Here is a 21,538-nt window from a genome sequence, read left to right on the forward strand (position 1 = left end):
CAACAAACTGTTCGGTTCATGCGGTCATGGCAACAGATTGCCCTAGCTACCTTCCTAATAATGGAGTCCCCTACCACCACAATCTTTCTTTGTATCTGAGCATCCTGAGTCCCCACTGTGCTGGAGGAACTATTCCCTGGCTGCTAGAGGAATTAGTCTCCCCCATCTTTGCCATTTCTGCCCCGACACTCCCAATATCTTCACTCAACATGGCAAATCTATTGGGATGTGTCAGCTCAGAAACAACCTGCCTCTCCCTATTGCTCCTGCTTTCCATTCTGTCACCCAGCTACCTACCTGCTCCTCACTAACAGCAACCAAGCTGCCAACCTGCTCCTCACTAACAGCGCCACCAGTTGAAGCAAGGGCCTGCTCAGTGAGCTCTAAACCCCTTTCAAGATTGCCAATGTCCCTCAATATTGCAAGTTTCCTCTTCAGGTCAGCAATCTCTGACTCTAAAGAGACCACCCGCTCACACCTCTCACAGCGGTATGCTCCTTGGAACAGCTGCTCCAAGTGCACATACATGTGGCAAGATGTGCATTGAGTGGCATTTTCAATCCTGCTCATTTTAGCAACTATGAAGTTTATAAGTGATAACAGTAAACTGTACTTCAATATACTATACCTTGTTTAACCGCTTCCTTGGTCAAACTACTTCTGTTTCTAACTGCACAAGTTAAACAACCAGCACTTCAAATCAACCACACAAGTTTTTTTTTATTAAATCAAGGATGCGTCTTAGAATCAATGACGTCTTAGAATTGAGGAAATAGGGTAGACCCAACAAAAAGGAAATATAAAAAAACATTAAGAACAACATTTTGCCTTACATAAAACTACAATAAGAATGTTTCAAATAACCTGCATTTAAAAAGTTATAACTTTTTTTTTATCCTTAAACATGTCCAGCTTTAGAGAGAGGTATCTCTCCTGTGTGTGTCCTCTTGTGTCTGATAAGGCTGGATAAGTCAGTATATCCCTTCCCACATTCCCCACATACATGCGGTCTCTCCCCTGTGTGTGTCACCTTGTGTGTGGCCAGGTGGGATAAATGCCTAAATCCCTTCCCACATTCCTCACATACATGCGGTCTCTCCCCTGTATGCATCATCTTGTGTGTGTTCAGGCTGGATAAGGAAGGAAATCCCTTCCCACATTCCCCACATACATGCGGTCTCTCTCTTGTGTGTGTCCACTTGTGTTTGTTCAGGCTGGATAAGTCACTAAATCCCTTCCCACATTCCCCACATACATGCGGTCTCTCGGTGTGTGTTCTCTTGTGTGTGTTCAGATTTGATAATGTACTATATCCCTTCCCACATGCCCCACATACATGCGGTTTCTCCGTTGTGTGTGTCCAATTGTGTTTGTTCAGGCTGGGTAAGTCACAAAATCCCTTCCCACATTCCCCACATACATGTGGTCTTTCCCTTGTGTGTGTCCACTTGTGTGCATTCAGATTTGATAACCGACTAAATCCCTTCCCACATTCCCCACATACATGTGGTCTCTCCCCTGTGTGTGTCCTCATGTGTCTGACATGGGTGGATAAGTCACTAAATCCCTTCCCACATGCCCCACATACATGCGGTCTCTCCCCTGTGTGTGTCCTCTTGTGTATGTTCAGATGTGATAAGCAAATAAATCCCTTCCCACATTCCCCACATACATGTGATCTCTCTCTTGTGTGTGTCCTGTTGTGTAAGTTCAGGTGGGATAACTGAATAAATTCCTTCCCACATTTCCCACATACATGGGGTCTCTCCCCTGTGTGTGTGCTCTTGTGTGTGTCCAGTCTGGATAAGTCCCTAAATCCCTTCCCACATTCCCCACATACATGCGGTCTCTCCATTGTGTGTGTCCTCATGTGTCTGATACGGCAGGATAAGTCACTAAATCCCTTCCCACATACCCCACATACATACGGTCTCTCCCCTGTGTGTGTCCTCTTGTGTGTGTTCAGGTGGGATAAGTCCCTAAATCCCTTCCCACATTCCCCACATACATACGGTCTCTCTCCTGTGTGTGTTCTCTTGTGTGTGTCCAGGTGTGATAACCGACTAAATCCCTTCCCACATTCCTCACATACATGCGGTCTCTCCCCTGTGTGTGTCCTCATGTGTAAGTTCAAATGGGATAACCGAATAAATCCCTTCCCACATTCCCCACATATATGCGGTCTCTCCCCTGTGTGTGTGCTCTTGTGTCTGTTCAGGCTGGATAAGTCACTAAATCCCTTCCCACATTCCCCACATACATGCGGTCTCTCCACGGTCTGTGCTGTCTTCTGAAGGTTCTCGTCTGATAACGAAGTCAGACTCTTCCCACTTTCTCCAAGATCTGTTCCTGTGGCAGCTGCTAATATATATCTTTTGGAATGAGAAGCAGTTACATTGTTTATTAATTGCCTTGACTGGTTCAAAGATGTATTTTCTGTCATATTTGTTGGAATCTTGCAAGATTGTTCTGTCTTCATCTTTTCCATATTCTCATTTGGGTGTCTGAATTTCAGATGTTTGAGGAGGTAATCCTGACTGCTAAAAGGAACCTTACAGTGTTGGCATGGGTGGATTATTGGAGCTTGTCTTTGTACTAGACGAGACAAAAAAGTCACTGTTACACAAACTGTCTTACAAATGTCATGAAGGAGAGGTAAGTTGGCATATCACAAAAAGTTCAGGACTGTAGATGTACATTGTAAAAATGAAGGGTTTAGCACTACATGTGCAGCATTAATTAAGGCAGGGAGAGTAGATGTAGTGGATACATTTAAAATGGATCATAATATTTAACAATTTAAAAGGAAATCTCACTACAGCAAAACAATGGCAATGCTTTACTGGCCACTAACGAGGTCAACAGGGGTAGGTAATGTTTTTTATTTTTAAATAAAGTATTAACCCCTTTAGTGCCTGTGGTATACCTTGGTAACCACAGGCATAAAATGGGTTAATGTTATTTTGATCATAGGTTTCTGTAATATTAAACATTACAGAAGCCTATGATAAAACATACAGGACACCTGCAAGCTCATATTGAACCCCATAATAACCCCAACATATATATAAGCATATAAGTGTCACAGAGGAGTGCTACTGAGCATGGCAATATATATTTAAAACCAGAGACAGAACATGAAACACAGACAGAGCTCAGTGCACATCCTGTGAAACTTATACACGGTACAGTGCCTAAATATATATGTATAGATATCTATTAAATAAAATGGACTTTTAGTTTAACATTTTGGCCAAAGTGTTGTAAGCCCCTGAGCCACTACACGGCAGACCACATCTCAAGGGTCCCTAACACTAATATAAATTCTTAATAACCTGTGCATTACCAGGAAGAATGATTTATAATAAATCTGTCAAAATTAGTTGCATAGTCCTAAGTATGCTATTTACCTCTATTGCACCATGATTACAATTTACTAATTACATTAATAGGAGAGCAGAATAGAACATAATTTTTGTTCCATCTCTGGAAGAAGCCTAAGCGAAACGTGCACGAGAGGGAAGCATCATGACATCACACTTCCCGTGGAGTCAGACCGAATGGAAACCCAATGGAGCTGAGCACGCAAACAGCAACCACCTAACACCATTGAATCGTACGCCCGCAGGGACAGTTCAGTTATGTACTCAGGGTCCTCTCTCCCTCTTTCCATCCCTTTCCCCTCTCTGTGACGCAGGGTTATGTTATCGAGGAATAGGGCAAGCGGGTCTGTGCGAATCCTCCATTAGGCAGTAAACACCTCTGGTAGTATACCGCAGGGTCAGTATAGATTGATTTGTAGGGACTTGTACTCTCTCTCCCTTCCCTGTGTGTAGGTGTTTATTGATTTGAGGGTCAGTTACTGGTCATTTAAGGCAATATCCGTATTGTACATACAATTATGTAGCAGTTTTATATATTTACTGCCCATATTGTTCATTGATCATAGTATCATTATGAGTTTTCTGTTTGTACCACACTATTGACTTACCTTCTGCGTATGCCCTTGCGCTTATATGTGGGGTCTTTTTTTACATTCATTGTACGACTTTCACATCGCCTCATTGATAGGGCTGTGGATAGTATATATGACCCCCGTGGTTGCTGCTTATTCTTTTGGGATATTTTATCCCTAGCTAATTTCTTTTTTTGGTTTGTGTGACCTCTTACTTGAGGCATTTGCCTCTAATATATGTTTTTATTGTACTCACTATATTCTGGTCTGAATATTTTAATGCATACCTAATAAATAGATCTTTTAACTCAACCATTATGCAATACATTTAGGACCAGTACTTTTGCCTATATCTGCTTAATTAACTTGTGCAGGGGTATTTTTCCCACTACAGACAAAGGCCTTGGCCATGTTTGGCGCTTGCTGGCGGAAGCGTGCTGACGCGCTCCCGCTCAGCACTGAGCCGCTTCAGCCGCAATTAGAGCGGCTTTAGTAGGGACTCACCTGCGCTTCCGCGCGCTTGCGGAAGCGCAGGTCTTAGAGGAATTTAAAATCCCCCCGCTTGCCGGCGAGACAGGCCGGTCACGTGAGCGGTTCGCCCAATGAGGGCGAACCAGCTCCGTGACGTCACTGGCCCGCCCCCGGCCACTGACGCGCCCACCCCCGGCCCGCCCCTGACGGTCTGTCCCCCTTCTGCCCCGATCCCTGTCGCCCTTCTGCCCCGATCCCTGTCCCCCTTCTGCCCCGATCCGTCCCCCTTCTGCCCCGATCCCTGTCTCCCTTCTGCCCCGATCCATGTCTCCTGTGTGTGTCTGTGTGTGTGTTCGTGTATGCATGTGTGTATGTATGTGTGTGTGTGCATGTGTGTGTGCGTGTGTGTGTGTATGCATATGTGTGTGTGTATGCATGTGTGTGTGTGTGTATGCATGTGTGTGTGTGTATGCATGTGTATGTGTGTGTGTGTGTGTGTGTATGTGTATGCATGTGTGTGTATGTGTGTGCCTTTGTGTGTGTGTGTGTATGCGTGTGTGTGTGCATGTGTGTGTGCATGTGTGTGTGTGCATTGTGTGTTTGTGTATGTGTATGCATGTGTGTGTGTGTATGCATGTATGTGTGTGTGTGTGTGTATGTGTATGCATGTGTGTGTATGTGTGTGCCTTTGTGTGCGTGTGCGTGTGCATGTGTGTGTGCATGTGTGTGTGTGCATTGTGTGTGTGTGTGTATGTGTATGCATGTGTGTGTGTATATGCATGTGTGTGTGTGTATGCATGTGTGTGTGTGTGTGTGTGTGTGTGTGTGTGTGTGTGTGTGTGTGTGTGTGCCTTTGTGTGTATGCATGTGTATGTGTATGCATGTGTATGTGTGTGTGTGCATTGTGTGCGTGTGTGTGTGTGCATGCATGCGTGTGTGTGTGTGTATGTGTGTATGCATGTGTGTGTGTGTGTGTATGCATGTGTGTGTGTGTATGCATGTGTGTGTGTGTGTCTGCATGTGTGTGTCTGCATGTGTGTGTGTGTCTGCATGTGTGTGTGTGTGTATGCATGTGTATGCGTGTGTGTGTGTGTGTGTGTGTGTGTGTGTGTATGCATGTATGCATGTGTATGCATGTGTGTGCATGTGTGTGTATGCATGTGTATGCATGTGTGTGTGTGTATGCATGTGCGCGCGCGTGCGTGCGTGCGTGCGTGCGTGCATGAATATATTTATCTAAGTTGCACAATGTTAATAAATAATTTATTCTCACAACATGTCTTTTTTTTTAATTTTTAAAATATTATACACACACACACACACACACACACACACACACACACACACACACACACACACACACACACACACACACACACACACACACACACACACACACACACACACACACACACACACACACACACACACAGGTTCCCCAGTGACACACAAACACACAGACCACTTCAAAGTGACACACACACACTGACAGCTACCAAGTGACACACACACACAGTGATACCCGCTTGCTGTCGCCTCTGTCAGGACAGCAAAAAGCTCCTGGTAGAGCGAGCAGCAGCAAGCGAGAGCGAGCAGCAGCACCTAAGCGCTTACTATGTCCCAGGCCAAAGAGTGCACGCTACAGGGGCTTATCCATTTGGTAGTGTCTTTGCCCCATTGGTGTTTTCTATTTGTTGTCCTTCCATTGTACTCCCTAGTGCACCTGCCTGCCTGTATGTATGTATGACCGGTGGTCATTATCGGTAGAGCAGGTTCTCTCTTTCTTGTGTTTTCCCCCGTAATGGTGTATGCAGATCTAATACTATTTGCAATTTAACAAACAGAATAAGACAATAGAGATGTAAAAACCACGTAACACACATATTCCTGATTACCTTTTTGTTCTGGCGCGTTATTTTCCACAGCGTATGTACTTGATAACAAGCTCTTTCCCATATTCATCTCCATACCAAACCAGGAGCTCTGTGAGTGGGGGGGGGGGGGGTCTGTGTAGGTTCTGTAGTAGATTTTCCTGTGGTACTGGAACGCCACAAAGTTTTCTTCCTCGTTTCTCGCACAATTTACAAATCTAAAATTGGGACAGTTGGTGAGATCTCAAAGTAATGTCTATTTTATAAAGGAAGAGATGAAAAAAGATACAAGTTGTTAATAATGTGACTTGTCTTTTCTTTCTTCTCTACAGTTTTTGAGGTGAACAGAAGTTAATGGAGAGCAATGTATATACGATGGCTCACTTGTATGTACCCACATTTTGATTGGAATGGGAGTCACAGGTCACACCAGTGACTACTTTCTTATTACTTAAAAAATACATAAAAACACTGTTATTATTAAAAAGTCCCTAACAAAATGACAGAGTGACACAAATATTAGTTTTCTTCTGGTGGGACTAAATAGAAAGTGGGGTTGATGTAACAAGGTGTTGTAGCATGACTGTGTTCCATTAGCAACCTGAGCATATAACATGCCCTGGACTGATTTGGAAACTGGACTACAGGCAGTCCTCGGTAATCCAACGGAATCCGTTCTGGAAGTAGCGTTGCATAGTGAAACCGTTGTAAAGTGAGCCCCATGATAATCAGTGGCGGTGAGCGTTAGATAACGCATTCAGGCGTCAGATAACGCATTCCGGCATCGAAAAACAGCCCATAGGGTTGCATTGTAAAGTGTTGGATATGCCATTCGTTGTAAAGTGAAACGTTGGATAGTGAGGACTTCCTGTATAGAAAAAGTATCAAGAGACAGTTTAATGAGGTAACAATGTCGGTTTGGGCTTGAAACTCCCCCCGTCATGGCCACGCCCCATGCGCATCCCTTCGCTCCACATAGACCACAGATGGCGGATTTTACCTGTGCATGCACCGCCATGCAGTCAGACGCGTGTGCAGCACTGACCACTGGGGCCATAGCCTAAGGCTGAACTTATAGTGCCGTCGCTATCACAGGCGACGTCACGCTGCGGTGAAAAAACTAATTGACTTGACTTAAAGCGATCAAGCGACCAAGCCGTCGCTTCTACTACTGTATAAGCTCACGCAACGGCGGCAATTCATTTGTTTTACCGCAACGTCGGGACTATAAGCGCAGCCTAAGGCTACACATGGGCAGCAATGGTGCGGCACAAGGTTGTGCGAAGAAGACAGGGGTGAGGGGAGAGGCGCAAAGAGCTGCTGTGATCACATGCTCATTGCCATTTACTTGAGCGGCAGTTAAAGTGCAATTGAGGCTATTGAATTGAGTGAATCTAGTGTTTGGAGACAAAGTGGATAAGAAAAAATATAGGGTGTGGGTGGAAGGGGGAAACAGAACACAAACAGCAATAGAAACACAGTAAGAGAATCCATGTGAGACGGGTAACTCTTCTCTTGAGGGGATATAGGGAAAATAATTTGACAAGCTGTTTGGGGGATAAATAAAATGAATATTTCTGTAACTTCAGTAGTTTCGGGAGGTTTTGCAAGGATTTGGAAAGAAAATAAGTGATGGTAATTGTCACAGAGTAATAGGCTGGAGAATATAGATTTGCCATTAGCTGCCCAGTAAACTAGGTAAAGTAGTGTAGGTGACAGCAACCAAAGTTATCCATAATGTCAACAGCTGCCTCTGGTTAAATAAGGCTTCGAAAAAAGTGGCCCTACGTTCCTAAGACTGGAAAAGACTTGTGTAGGGTGAGAGGAAAAAGCGCTTAGGATAGCTAGCAAGGGGAAAAGGCCGATTGTACAATCTCTTATGGGTTTCTAATCTCAGGATTTATTTAAACTGAAATAACCAATTATGAAGACCATACCGCTCAGCATAATACTAATTCAATAATGGAGTATAATGATTGCCATTAGTGAAGACATCGTTTCAATTCACCCTCTTTGGCTGATTACTTTCGCGGTGCAGCGTTTTTCCTGGCGATGTGCCAAGTGTGTGCCTACAAACTCTTATGGGTTTGTAATCTCAGGATTGATTTAAACTGAAGCAGAGTAAGAAAATGGTATTTAAAGGGGCAGTCCCTCCTAGGAAGAACATGAACCAACAACAATGGCATATTTAATAGGTTAAATGTAGCGAATTGTCAAGTTAAAAAACCCACTTAGCAAATGAAAAAAATAACACTTCCATAGAAAACAAAGTAATTATAATGCCCTCATTAGTCAAACACATAAATGTTCCTGGAGAAATACAGAACAGGATTTCTTTCACAATAAACAAATAAATAAAACTGTTATTTTAACCCTTTGTGTGACGAGGGGTCACGTGATCCCTCACTGACAGAACGGACGGGGAGACCCCCTCCCTTCTATCCCACGTAGTGATAGATCCGTCCTGCCCTGCACAGGAGCACAGAATGTCACCTCCCCTAGGAAAACCAGCAGGATTACAATGACGTAGCTATTACATCATGGGGGCAGACGCGGTGACATAGCAGCTACATCAAAAGGGCACCCAAAGGGTTAAATGGTGATTTCATCCTTTTCAAGGAAGTCACGTACACCAAGTGATTTCCTGTTTTCCCGCCGCTAGGTTGGATTTAAAGCAGCAGTTCAAGTTGCCTTTAAAAAATAAATAAAATATATGTTTCCCTTCAATATATGCATCAATGCAATCCAAACAGACAAGAAATTTGCTAATTTACCGATCGATCCGTTCTTCTGTGATCAATCGGCGAAGATTCGGCTCGAGGGTTCCCTAAATCCCTGTGTAATGCAGTCAGTGGAACATATATTTATATTCATATGTGTTCCACTGACGTGTGCTCGCTCCCGAGCCCTGGTCCTGTCTCATGGGGCTTCTCCAGCACTAGCAGAATCTCCCTGTCGAAGTAAGTATCGTGACTTGAACTAAACTGGTTCCTGGGGTAAGGTCAGCCTCTACTATTAACCCAGATATATGCGGGTGGATATACCAGAGACACAGGTTTAAATTTCTGTCACTCTGGCCCACGACTGCTATGGATTCTACTATTCTGTTAATCTCACTTAAGTCTACTCAATTACTGTTAATAAGCTACTAGATAACACTTATGATTTAGCCTATGTGCCTTGGTGAAGACACAACCTATATTAGAAGTTATTTCTTTTAATCTATATATCCCTAATGGTTTGTAGTTTGCCTTATCTTATGCTCAGATAAATGTGTGTAATAATGCTCCTTTTGACTGTAAGCTCATAACATTTAACCATCTTTTAACTTGCTCCTTTTCAGCTTTAACCCATTCGTTTTGGCAGAAAAAATATCTAAGCAAGAAAATATCAGCATGGCAGCTCCCAGCTCTTCAGATTAATGTATAGTCATTAAATATCCTTTGTGGCACCAATACAGTGCATACATGTTGCTTCAATTTACTGTTACTTAAGTGTAACTTATGCAATTTGACTTCTTTACAGTTCAGCAAGTGTGCTGAGCTGTCCCTGTGTGACTATTTTGTTATTGATTTTCCAAGTTGCTAGGTGACGTGACATCATCAGCGTCACATGACGCTGCGATGACATCAGACGTCAACCAGGAAGTACTGAGGCTGCACACACAGGTGCTGGGTATGAGGTGATTGTGTAACGCCTAGGGGTATATATACTTGTTAGTGTCACTATTGCAGTAAGGTGTATGGTCTGAGGAGAGGACGTGCCTGTCCTGAAACGCCACGTGTTTGCATATACCTGCTCTGATGCTTTGAATACAAAGTAAGTTACTTACAGAAAAGGCTCCTGTGTGCTTCCTGCAACACTTTATTTCTTCATCTTCTCTTTCCCGGAAGTGGAGACACTGACTACATCCAGGTCACAGTTCTGTGTCCTATTGCGCATGCTCACACTAAGGGGATCATGGGAGTTGTAGTTTTTAGACTCCAAAATGGATCACGTGTCAGTATACTGTGTAGATTAGAAACAAGACAGTAACATTTCCCAGGCACTGTGCTAGGGAAAGATAGTTTTTTCTGCATGTAGATGTGTATATTCCTCTTGGTCCTTAATATATTTCAGTAAAGCTGCTTCATTTACCAATTGTATATGAGCTTGCATATGTAATACACACAGGGTTGCCACCTTCGACTAACGGTCAACTGCCTCTGGTAGTATACAGCAGGGTCAGTATAGATTGATTTGTAGGGACATGTACTCTCTCTCCCTTCCCTGTGTGTAGGTCTTTATTGATTTGAGGGTCAGTTACTGGTCATTTACGTCAATATCTCTACATACAATTATGTAGCAGTTTTATATATTTACTGCCCATATTGTTCATTGTTCATAGTATAATTATAAGTTTTCTGTTAGTACCACACTACTGACTTACCTTCTGCATATGCCCTTACGGCTATATGCGGGGTCTTTTTAACATTCGTTGTACGACTTTCACATCGCCTCATTGATAGGGCTGTGGATAGTATATATGACCCCGTGGTTGCTGCTTGTCCCTAGCCAATTTCTTTTTTTTGGCTTGCGTGACCCCTTACTTGAGGCATTTGCCTCTAATATATGTTTTTATTGTACTCACTATATTCACTATAATCTGGTCTGAATTTTCTAATACATACCTAATAAATAGCTCTTTTAACTCAACCATTATGCAATACAATTAGGACCAGTACTTTTGCCTTTATCTGCTCAATTACCTTGTGCAGGGGTACTTTTCCCACTACAGACAAAGAGTGCACGCTACGGGGGCTTATCCATTTGGTAGTGTCTTAGCCCCATTAGTGTTTTCTATTTGTTGTCCTTCCATTGTACTCCTTAGGCACCTGCCTGCCTGTATGTACATATGACCGGTGGTCATTATAGGTAGAGCGGGTTCTCCCTTTCTTGTGTTTTCCCCTGTAATGGTGTATGCAGATCCATCACTATTTGCAACTTAACATCAGTAATAAGACAATAGAAATGTAAAAAACACACTACACACATATTACTGATTACCTTGTGCTGGCGCGTTACTTTTCCACAGCGTACCCCACTTGATACCAAGCTCTTTCCCATATTCATCTCCATACCAGACCAGAAGCTCTGTGTATGGGGGGAGGTCTGTGCAGGTTCTGTAGTAGATTTTCCTGTGGTACTGGAATGCCACAAGGTTCTGTTCTTCCTCGTTTCTCCCACAATTTACAAATCTAAAATTGGGACAGTTAGTGAGGTCTCAAAGTAAATGTCTGTTTTATAAAGGAAGAGCTGAAAAAAGATACAAGTTGTTAATAATGTGACTTGTCTTTTCTTTCTTCTCTACAGTTTTTCAGGCGAACAGAATTAATGCAGATACCCAGCAAGCTCAAACTCCCCCACCCACCACAAAGTGAATATATATTTATGTCAACCAGAGAGCTACTGAGCGTGGCAATTGTATATAACAAGAGACAGGGGGTGCCCAATGCTGCATCCAATTGACAAAACATATAAAGTAAAATACTTCAATAATAATAATTGGTTATTTAGTTAACCCTTTGGCCAAAGGCGTCATAAGCCTGCATACCAACGTCAAGGTATAACCAAAATAATGCAGGTCCTACACTACACTGTGAAACCTTTCCTTTTACCTCTGTGAGAGGGGAAAAAACCATAATGGGTCTTGTTCCTGAACAGAATTAATGGAGAGCAATGTATATACGATGGCTCACTTGTATGTATCCACATTTTGATTGGAATGGGAGCCACAGGTCACACCAATGACTACTTTCTTATTACTTAAAAAATAAATAAAAACACTGTTGTAATTAAAAAGTCCCTGACAAGATGACAGAAGTGACACAAAGGTGAGTTTTCTTCCAATGGGACTAAATAGAAAGTGGGGTTGATGTAACAAGGACCTGGACTGATTTGGAAACTGGACTACAGGCTGTCCTCGATTATCCAACGGAATCCGTTCTGGAAGTAGCGTTGGATAGTGAAACCGTTGTAAAGTGAGTCCCATGTTAATCAGTGGTGGTGAGCGTTGGATAACGCATTCCGGCGTGAGGGGAAGGCAGGGGTAGGGGAGGCAGGGGTGGGGGGGAAGGCAGGGGTGGGGGGCAAGGCAGGCAGGGTGGGGTAGGGGTGTGTGTGTGGGTTTGTGTCAGTGTGTGTGTGTTAGTGTGTGTGTGTCACTGTGTGTGTGTGTGTGTCTGTCACTGTGTGTGTGTGTGTGTGTGTGTGTGTGTCTGTAAGTGTGTGTGTGTGTGTGTGTGTGTGTCTGTCAGTGTGTGTGTCTGCCAGTGTGTGTGTGTCTGTCAGTGTGTGTGTGTGTGTGTGTGTGTGTGTCTGCCAGTCTGTGTGTGTGTGTGTCTGTCACTGTGTGTGTGTGTGTCTGTCACTGTGTGTTGGGAGGGGTCAAAAATGGAGGTGGGGGGGGGTCAAAAACGGAGGTGGGGGGGCGGGTCAAAAACGGAGGTGGGGGGGCGGGTCAAAAACGGAGGTGGGGGGGGGTCAAAAACAGAGCTGAGGGGGCAAAAATGGAGCATGGGGGGGGGGGGCAAAAACGGTGCTGGTTTTTGAATGACCACACCTCCTCCCCAGCAAGCACAGAAACACAGATTTGCCTGTAGCTGGAAGCTGAGCGAGGTTCAGCAAGCGTGAGCAAGCAAGCAGAAGCTTTCACTCAGAATGGCGCCATAATATATAATGGGTCTCTGAATATATGCTAAGCGCGCCTCAGCAAGCACTACGCCACTATAAACTCAGCCTAAGGCTGTGCTTATAGTGTTATCGCCATCACCGGCGACGTCACGCTGCGTTCGCTGGAAAAATCAAATTGACGACAAAGCGATTGCGACCTAGCCGTCGCTCTATCGCGTCACTTCTACTATAGGCGCATGCGACAGCACCAATACATTTGTTTTGCTGCGACGTCGCGTCGCCGGCACTATAAGCGCAGCCTAAGGCCCCGGACATGTTTGGCGCTTGCTTGCGGAAGCGTGCTGACGCGCGCTCCCGCTCAGCACTGAGCCCCTACAGCCGCAATTAGAGCGGCTTTAGTAGGGGCTCACCTGCGGTTCCGCAAGCGCGCGGAAGCGTAGGTCTTAGGGGAATTTTAAATTCCCCCGCTTGCCGGCGAGACAGGCCGGTTACGTGAGCGGTTCGCCCAATGAGGGCGAACCAGCTCCGTGACGTCACTGGCCCGCCCCTGGCAAGTGACGCGCATGCCCCCGGCCCACCCCCTGAAGGCTGCTGACAGCGCGTGCGGTAAGCAACCGCAAGGCCAGGGAAAGCACCCGCTTTCCCTGCGCGCCTCAGCACGTCAGCAGGGACCATGGACTCGGCCTAAGGCTAAATACCGGCAGCAATGGTGCTGAACAAGGCTGTGAGGAGAAGGCAGGAGTGAGGGGAGAGGTGCAAAGAGCTGCTGTGATCACATGCTCATTGCCATTTACTTGAGTGGCTGTTAAAGTGCAATTATGGCTATTGCACTTTAGTGAATCTAGTGTTTGGTAAACAGAGGAGGCAAAGTGGATAAGGAAAAATAACCCCCTGCAGATCAGTACCTGGGAGGCAAATAAAGGGAGTGGGAGGAAGGGGGATACAGAACACACACAGCAATAGAAACACAGTAAGAGAAACCATGTGAGACGGGTAACTCTTCTCTTGAGGGGGTATTGGGGAAATAATTTGACAAGCTGTTTGGGGGATAAATAAAATGAATAATTCTGTTTCTTCAGTAGTTTCAGGAGGTTTTGCAAGGATTTAGAAAGACAATAAGTGATGGTAATGGTCACAGAGTAATAGTCTGGAGAATATAGATTTGACATTAGCTGCCCAGTAAACTAGGTAAAGTAGTGTAGGTGACAGCTACCAAAGTTATCCATATTGTCAACAGCTGCCTCTGGTTAAATAAGGCTTTGAAAAGTGTGGCCCTGCGTTCCGAAGGCCAGGTCCCCACTAGCTACTGCTGTGGCTGACGCTGCGGAGAAAAGAGCCGCCCCACAATAAGGCCAGGCCCGCTGCAAGAGGGGGCCGCTGCGCTGCGCCGACAGAAACACCTGCTCTCAAGAAAATTGAGATCAGGAGTTGCAACGAAGCGCAAGGCCACGCCCCCGTCACTCTTGCAGCTCTCTGCAGACCGGAGGACTCGGCTGCACACGCCGCCTGCCTCGCAGACGCGCGTGCAGGGCAGCTGCAGCCTAAGACGGGAAAAGACTTGTGTGGGGTGAGAGGAAAGGAGTGCTTAGGATAGCTATGGATAGATAGGAGTGTAAGGAGCGCTCAATGCCAGAATATCCAATAACACCAAAACCACCATCCAAGAATAATAATTATGAAGATTAATAATGCATGTTGGTAATATAGCCAGCAATTATGGGTACAAACCTCCTGAAGACGGTTAGTAGGGAGCAAGAAAAGCCCCTACCATCAATCTCATTAGAGGATACCCCTGTAGCAAAACCAATTATTACTCACGGCTCCTGGTGTGGCTGGATGGATGTGCAGCTTCCAAGATGGGGTACATAGGATGCAGACGATGTGAGGAACACACGATCCGGTAGAAGCAAGGAGAGGACCCCACGTAACAAAAATGTAAATTTTATTGAGTCATCAAGACATTAAAATGCAACGCGTTTCGACCGTGTTAGCGTTCTTTATCAAGGATAGCTAGCAAGGAGAAAAGGCTGATTGTACAAACTCTTATGGGTTTCAAATCTCAGGATTTATTTAAACCATGCCTGCACATCATACGGCCCGCCGGGACTCCCTGTGCGGCCCGCGACGGCCCCCTCCCCTTCTAGGGAAGTGGCGCGCTCCATCTGTGTGACGCGCTCCCCCCCGAGCCTGCTCGAGTAAGGTATTATTTCTTTATAAAATGTTTTACCAGGATGTAATACATTGTGAGTCATCTCTCGTTTTCAAGTATGTCCTGGGCACAGAGTTATGATAACAATACATTGTTACAATAAATGAACAGAGGTTAAACAGTCAATTCACAGAAATTTTATGCAGCACTTATACAGCTTGAAAGATGGGACTGGTTAAAACTGTTCTCAAATGCACTGTTACGGTCTGATTTGAGCCACTCCCTCTCCCAGAAAAACATGGAAGGGAAAATCAAAAGTGTGCTAAAGTAAAAGACAACAAAGCAAAATAAAACACCAATTATCCTGTAAGGTTTAGGAACACATTATGGATTTTACAAAGTATTAAAAATCATGTAAAATTTACAAAGATCTCATTTCAATTTCCTACAATCAAAAATTAATCAAATCATTTTCCCCTGTGCAATGTCACTGATCACACATTAAAACACGTTTATAGGGTATCCGGGCTCATAGCAATACAGATGGGAACGAGTGCCCCAGCTGTGGACGGATCTATGATGGATACAGGAAGTTATGCATATCAGTGGGCTACATTCTCCTGACAACAATGTCCGGAATACTTAGGATTCAGGAAGCAAGGTCTGCTCCTGGTCCACTGGGAGTAATGTTTGTTTCTTGATCTGTGCTATTCTCTGGGACACTTGATTTAGCTACAAGTTGGAGTATTGGCTGTGCCAAAGGATTATCTGAGCATGCTTCTTTTGCCGTGGTGGTTTGACTGTTCTTCTGCCATTGAAGGGGTTTGGTGATGTTCTACTTGAGGTGATATCAGCTGCCTTCTTGCCTCATCCTCTTGTTTCTGCAGCATCTGCTCCACCTCAATCTCAAGTTCTGACGCGCTCCCTGCCCCTCAGCCCGCTCCAGTACCAGAAGTTGACACGCTGCTGAGATGATGAAGGGTGCTAGGGGGAGAGATGAAGGGTGCAAGGGGTAGATGGATACTGGGGGAGATGAAGGATGCTGTAGGAGATGAAGGATGCTGTAGGAGATGAAGGATGCTAGGGGGAGAGCTGAAGGATGCGAGGGGCAGAGCTGAAGGGTGCGAGGGGGAGAGCTGAAGGGTGCGAGGGGGAGAGCTGAAGGGTGCGAGGGGGAGAGCTGAAGGGTGCGAGGGGGAGAGCTGAAGGGTGCGAGGGGGAGAGCTGAAGGGTGCGAGGGGGAGAGCTGAAGGGTGCGAGGAGGGGAGATGAAGGATGCTGGGGGAGATGAAGGATGCTGGGGGAGATGATGAAGGGTGCTTGGGGGAGATGATGATGAGAGGTGATGGGGGAGATATGATGTTTGGTGCAATTTTTCTATGTCTGCAATCTCACCAAATAAACCCCATTTTATTCAACAATGTTGTCCTGCTTGTGGATTGATCCAAGAAGGTATAAAGGTGTTAAAAATGCTGGTCTTCCGTGACAGGATTTAAAAAAAAGAAATGTATAATTTTTAATAATAAATGCTGTTTTACTCGTGCAGCCCATATCGGTTTTCCTTGGAGCATTTCGGCCCTTCTCACTTTACAAGTTGTGCAGGCCTGATTTAAACTGACAATAACCAATTGTGATGACCGTACCGCTCAGCATAATACTAATTCAACAATGGAGTATAACAGTGTGATTGCCATTAGTTAATAAATCGTTTCAATTCACCCTCTTTGGCTGATTACTTCCGCGGTGCAGCGTTTTTCCTGGCGATGTGCCAAGTTTGTTCCTACAAACTCTTATGGGTTTGTAATCTCAGGATTTATTTAAACTGAAGCAGAGTAAGAAAATGGTATTTAAAGGGACAGTCCCTCCTAGGAAGAACGTGACCCAACAACAATGGCATAAAGTATTTAATAGGTTAAATGTAGCCAATTGTCAAGTTAAAAAACCCATTTAGCAAATAAAAAAACATAACACTTCCATAGAAAACAAAGTAATTATAATGCCCTCATTAGTCAAACACATAAATGTTCCTATAGAAATACAGAACAGGATTTCTTTCACAATACACAAATAAGTAAAAGAGTTATTTTAACCCTTTGAGTGAAGGAGGGGTCACGTGATCGCTCCCTCACTGATGACAGAACGGACGGGGAGACCCCCTCCCTTCTATCCCACGTAGTGATAGATCCGTCCTGCCCTGCACAGGAGCACAGAATGTCATCTCCCCTAGGAAAACCAGCAGGATTACTATGACGTAGCTATCACATCATGGGGCCAGACGCGGTGACATAGCAGCTACATCAAAAGGGCACTCAAAGGGTTAAATGTTGATTTCATCTTTTTGAAGGAAGTCAGGTTACACCAAGTGATTTCATGTTTTCCCGCCGCTAGGTTGGATTTAAAGCAGCAGTTCAAGCTGCCTTCAAAAAAAAAAATGTCCTCTTCAATGCAAACACTGACAAGTGATTAGCCAAGTTGCCGATCGATCCGTTCTCCTGTGATCAATCGGCGAAGATACAGCTCGAGGGGTCACTAAATCCCTGTGTAATGCAGTCAGTGAAACATATTTATATTCATATGTGTTCCACTGACATGTGCTCGCTCCCGAGCCCTGGTCCTGTCTCATGGGGCTTCTTCAGCAGCAGAATCTCCCTGTCAAAGTAAGTATTGTGATTTGAACTAAACTGGTTCCTGGGGTAAGGTCAGACTCTACTATTAACCCAGATAAATGCGGGTGGATATACCAGAGACACAGGTTTAAACCTCTGTCACTCTGGCCAACGACTGCTATGGATTCTACTATTCTGTTTATCCCACTTAAGTCTACTCTATTATTATTAATAAGCTACTAGATAACACTTATGATCTAGCCTATGTGCCTCGGTGTCTACACTATCTACAATGGGAGTTATGTCTTTTAATCTATATATCCCTAATGGTTTGTAGTTTGCCTTATCTTATGCCCAGATACGTGTGTAATAATGCTGCTTTTGACTGTAAGCTCATAACATTGAACATTGTGCTGAGCTGTCCCTGTCTGACTCTCTATTTTGTTATTGGTTTTCCTGGTTGCTTGGCAACGTGACGTCATATGACACTGCGGTGACGTCAGATCAACCAGGAAGTACTGAGGCTGCAGAGGCTGCAGTGGCTGCCCGGCTGTAAACACAGGTGATGGGTATGAGGTGATTGTGTAACCCCTAGGGATATATATACTTGTTAGTGTCACTATTGCAGTAAGGTGTATGGTCTGAGGAGAGGACGTGTCTGTCCTGAAACGCCACGTGTTTGCATATAACTGTTCTGATGCTTTGAATACAAAGTAAGTTACTTACAGAAAAGGCTCCTGTGTGCTTCCTGCACCACTTTATTTCTTCATCTTCTCTTTCCCGGAAGTGGAGACACTGACTACATCCAGGTCACAGCTCTGTGTCCTACTGCGCATGCTCACACTAAGGTGATCATGGGAATTGTAGTTTTTAGACTTCATAACGGATCACGTGTCACATACTGTGTAGATTAGAAACAAGACAGTAACATTCTCCAGACACTGTGCTAGGGAAAGATAGTTTCTTCTGCATGTAGATGTGTATACTCCTCCTTGTCCTTAATGTATTTCAGTAAAGCTGTTTCAGTTCCTCCCTTTTGGCCAATGTTGATATGAAGGAGGTAATATATGTGTGTGTGTGTGTGTGTGTGTGTGTGTGTGTGTGTGTGTGTGTGTGTGTGTGTGTGTGTGTGTGTGTGTGTGTGTGTGTGTGTGTGTGTGTGTGTGTGTGTGTGTCTCTGTCTCTGTCTCTGTCTCTGTCTCTGTCTCTGTCTCTGTCTCTGTCTCTGTCTCTGTCTCTGTCTCTGTCTCTGTCTCTGTCTCTGTCTCTGTCTCTGTCTTATTATTATTTTTTTCTTCAAGCAAATATATAGAATAGTAGTGGCAATTAGTACAAATCGTGATAATTACTTAAAATTATATGAAATAGTGCAAGGTGGTAAATAATTAATTGAAGATGGATATTCCAATAATATACAACAAACGACAGAGAAGCCCAATGCTACATCCAATATGACAAAAATACTTATATATTCTCTTGAAAAAGGGTAATTTAGTTTAACCCTTTGGCCAAAGCGTTGTAAGCTTGCGAGCTACGACAAGGCAGAAACCTGGGAAGGAGGAGCTGTTAGAGGTTAGTGGCTCCTCCTTCCCAGGTTTTAAGTCCGCCGCTCCCCACTTCCCAAGTTAGTAGGTCCTTTCATTCTACTGGATATAGATGCAATGGTGGTCTTTCTCCCTCCTAATAGAGGTAATAGAGATATATTAGTATTTTATCTGGTAGTGTTAGGACTTGCGAACAGATGTCTGCCTTGCATTGGGCTTCTCTGTCGTTTGTTGTATACATATGCCACGCTCAATAGCTCTCCTTTTTGAAACATATACATATATATTTTGTGGGGGCTCGGGTTCCCAAAAAGAGCTTGCTGGGGTTTTGTGTGTTATTCCATTACTATCCCAAAAATGTGAGAGTGAATTGTATTACAACACACAATAACAATATTATAGTGTAAAACTAATACAAAACAAACAATACAAAAAGAACATGAAACAAATACAAAACCACTCTTCCAAATGAATGTCCAATGGGCAAATCTTTCAAGATGTAAATTGAATTAAAGGAGTTCTAACTGCTTTTTGAGATGACCCACATCCAGTCACAACGATGTAATGAGAAAAAAACACAAGTGCACGCTCCATAGCACATAAATGTGTATTTAATTAAAACAAGGGGGGTAGACAAGAGGGGGGGAGGGGGGTGGAAACAGGCACACTTATAAAAAAAAGTAAGTAATAAAAATAGTAATTGTGAATAAAATTTCACCGCCAACGTGACGGCTCTGGGATCCAACGTCCTCCAATGGCGAGCTCACAGCGTGAGCGGAGGAATCCAGTCGGCTAATAATTCTATACGGAGGTGGCGTGATGCTGCTATGGTACTTTGTCAGGCTGCCTGCTGGAAATCCTGCGGTATTAACATGCGCTCTGAGTCTGTCTTGACCAACACAGACTCATGCGTGGTGACGTAGTGTCAGCTCCTACGTCCTGATGCATTTAGTTACAAATCAGTGACTTTTTTTCAAAGGATGTTGAAGTAACCAATAGCGGAGATTTAAATACCCCTTTTTTGCTAAGCAACATACTGTATATACAACACAGGATAGCAACCAGAATGCTGACAAATAGACCAAATTAGGCAGAGGCCCCGCTGCTTAAGTCAGCGTGCCCGTACTGCATGCAGGCGGCGCGTGGAGAGGCAATTGACCGCTACCTGCGATCTGTAGGGGGGGCGGCGTGGTTTGAGCGGGGGTCTCCTGCGCTGCAAGAGGATGCAGCGAGCCCCCACACATGCCCTCTGCTGCACACTCTCCGTGCTGCTCTCCCCCCTCCCCCGGTCCGTCTGTTGTCCCCCCCTGGTCGTGTCCCCCCCACACACACAACACATACATACATACACACACTTCTCCCCCCCCCCCCTTACCTTTTGGAGGTGGTGGAAGCTCTGACAGTTCCAGCCCCAGGCACTGATAGGCTTACCAGCACACCACGTGACTCACCGCTCGGGATTGCAATCCTCTTGCATCCTCTGGCGGCTTATGCGTCACAGCGTGTAGTGAGCCTCGTTGGAAGAAGGCAGCGGGGACAGCCAGACATGAGGTAAGGGGCTGGTGGCCCGCCCGCAGCGGGTCCTCAGCCTCAATCGAACTAATGGTGAACTAAATAGACTAAAAGAAATCACACAAAAAAGCGCTCAACTATTAAAACAAAATATGTGACTGAACGGTGCTTACAGTGAGGCTAAGAGGCAAAAGTGCTGTGACCACTGATGCCAAAGAAAAAAAACTCTGACCTAAAATGCAAATTGACTGTATTGTATATCAGGGCCTGCGCCCAGGACTGTAAGCTCTGTATTACTGTCAATCGAACTAATGCATACTAAAAATACAAAGAAGTAAAAACATACATACAGTAATAAAAATAATATGTTTAAAATACATGATAATAATAGACTTGGGGACAGTGAGTGAATGATATACAGTATATTTAGTAAATTGCTAAAAATTCTCACAAAACAAGGATTGAGGACACCAGAAAGAACACCATTAAAGGACCTAAAAATATATGGTGAACATCCACCTAGAGCGGACAATATGTCAGATACAGGACAGGACAATACCAGAAAAATTGATGGAATATATTATATACACAAAACATTTTGAAATATATATATTTATATTTATATGATGGGCGCTTTACAACAAATCAATGTGTGACCCTATAAGTGTATAAATGATTGATGTAATATAAACAACCAAACCAATGAACTAATATACCTGAATTATTTTAGGATCAATATCCAAACTATATGTATGCAA

General features: G+C 44.3%; 1 protein-coding gene across 6 annotated transcripts; it reads right to left on the bottom strand.

The window, feature by feature from the left end:
* Positions 1 to 702: 702 nt before the first annotated feature.
* Positions 703 to 18,545, bottom strand: LOC142466769 (uncharacterized). 6 transcript variants are annotated; one of them, XM_075572153.1, is made up of 5 exons: positions 18,451 to 18,545; positions 11,344 to 11,534; positions 10,130 to 10,246; positions 6,322 to 6,515; positions 703 to 2,595 (listed from the first exon to the last, which is right to left on the bottom strand). In XM_075572153.1, exons 4-5 carry the CDS (start codon positions 6,392 to 6,394, stop codon positions 899 to 901), a joined length of 1,770 nt encoding a protein of 589 aa, XP_075428268.1. In that variant the 5' UTR covers positions 6,395 to 6,515; positions 10,130 to 10,246; positions 11,344 to 11,534; positions 18,451 to 18,545; the 3' UTR covers positions 703 to 898. The 6 variants fall into 6 exon arrangements, with proteins under 6 accessions (XP_075428268.1, XP_075428265.1, XP_075428266.1 ...); XM_075572150.1 differs by having other exon boundaries at positions 6,322 to 6,553; XM_075572151.1 differs by having other exon boundaries at positions 6,322 to 6,553; positions 10,130 to 10,305.
* Positions 18,546 to 21,538: the final 2,993 nt, after the last annotated feature.

Source organism: Ascaphus truei, chromosome 15, assembly GCF_040206685.1.
Source record: "Ascaphus truei isolate aAscTru1 chromosome 15, aAscTru1.hap1, whole genome shotgun sequence".
Taxonomy (NCBI): Eukaryota; Metazoa; Chordata; class Amphibia; order Anura; family Ascaphidae; genus Ascaphus; species Ascaphus truei.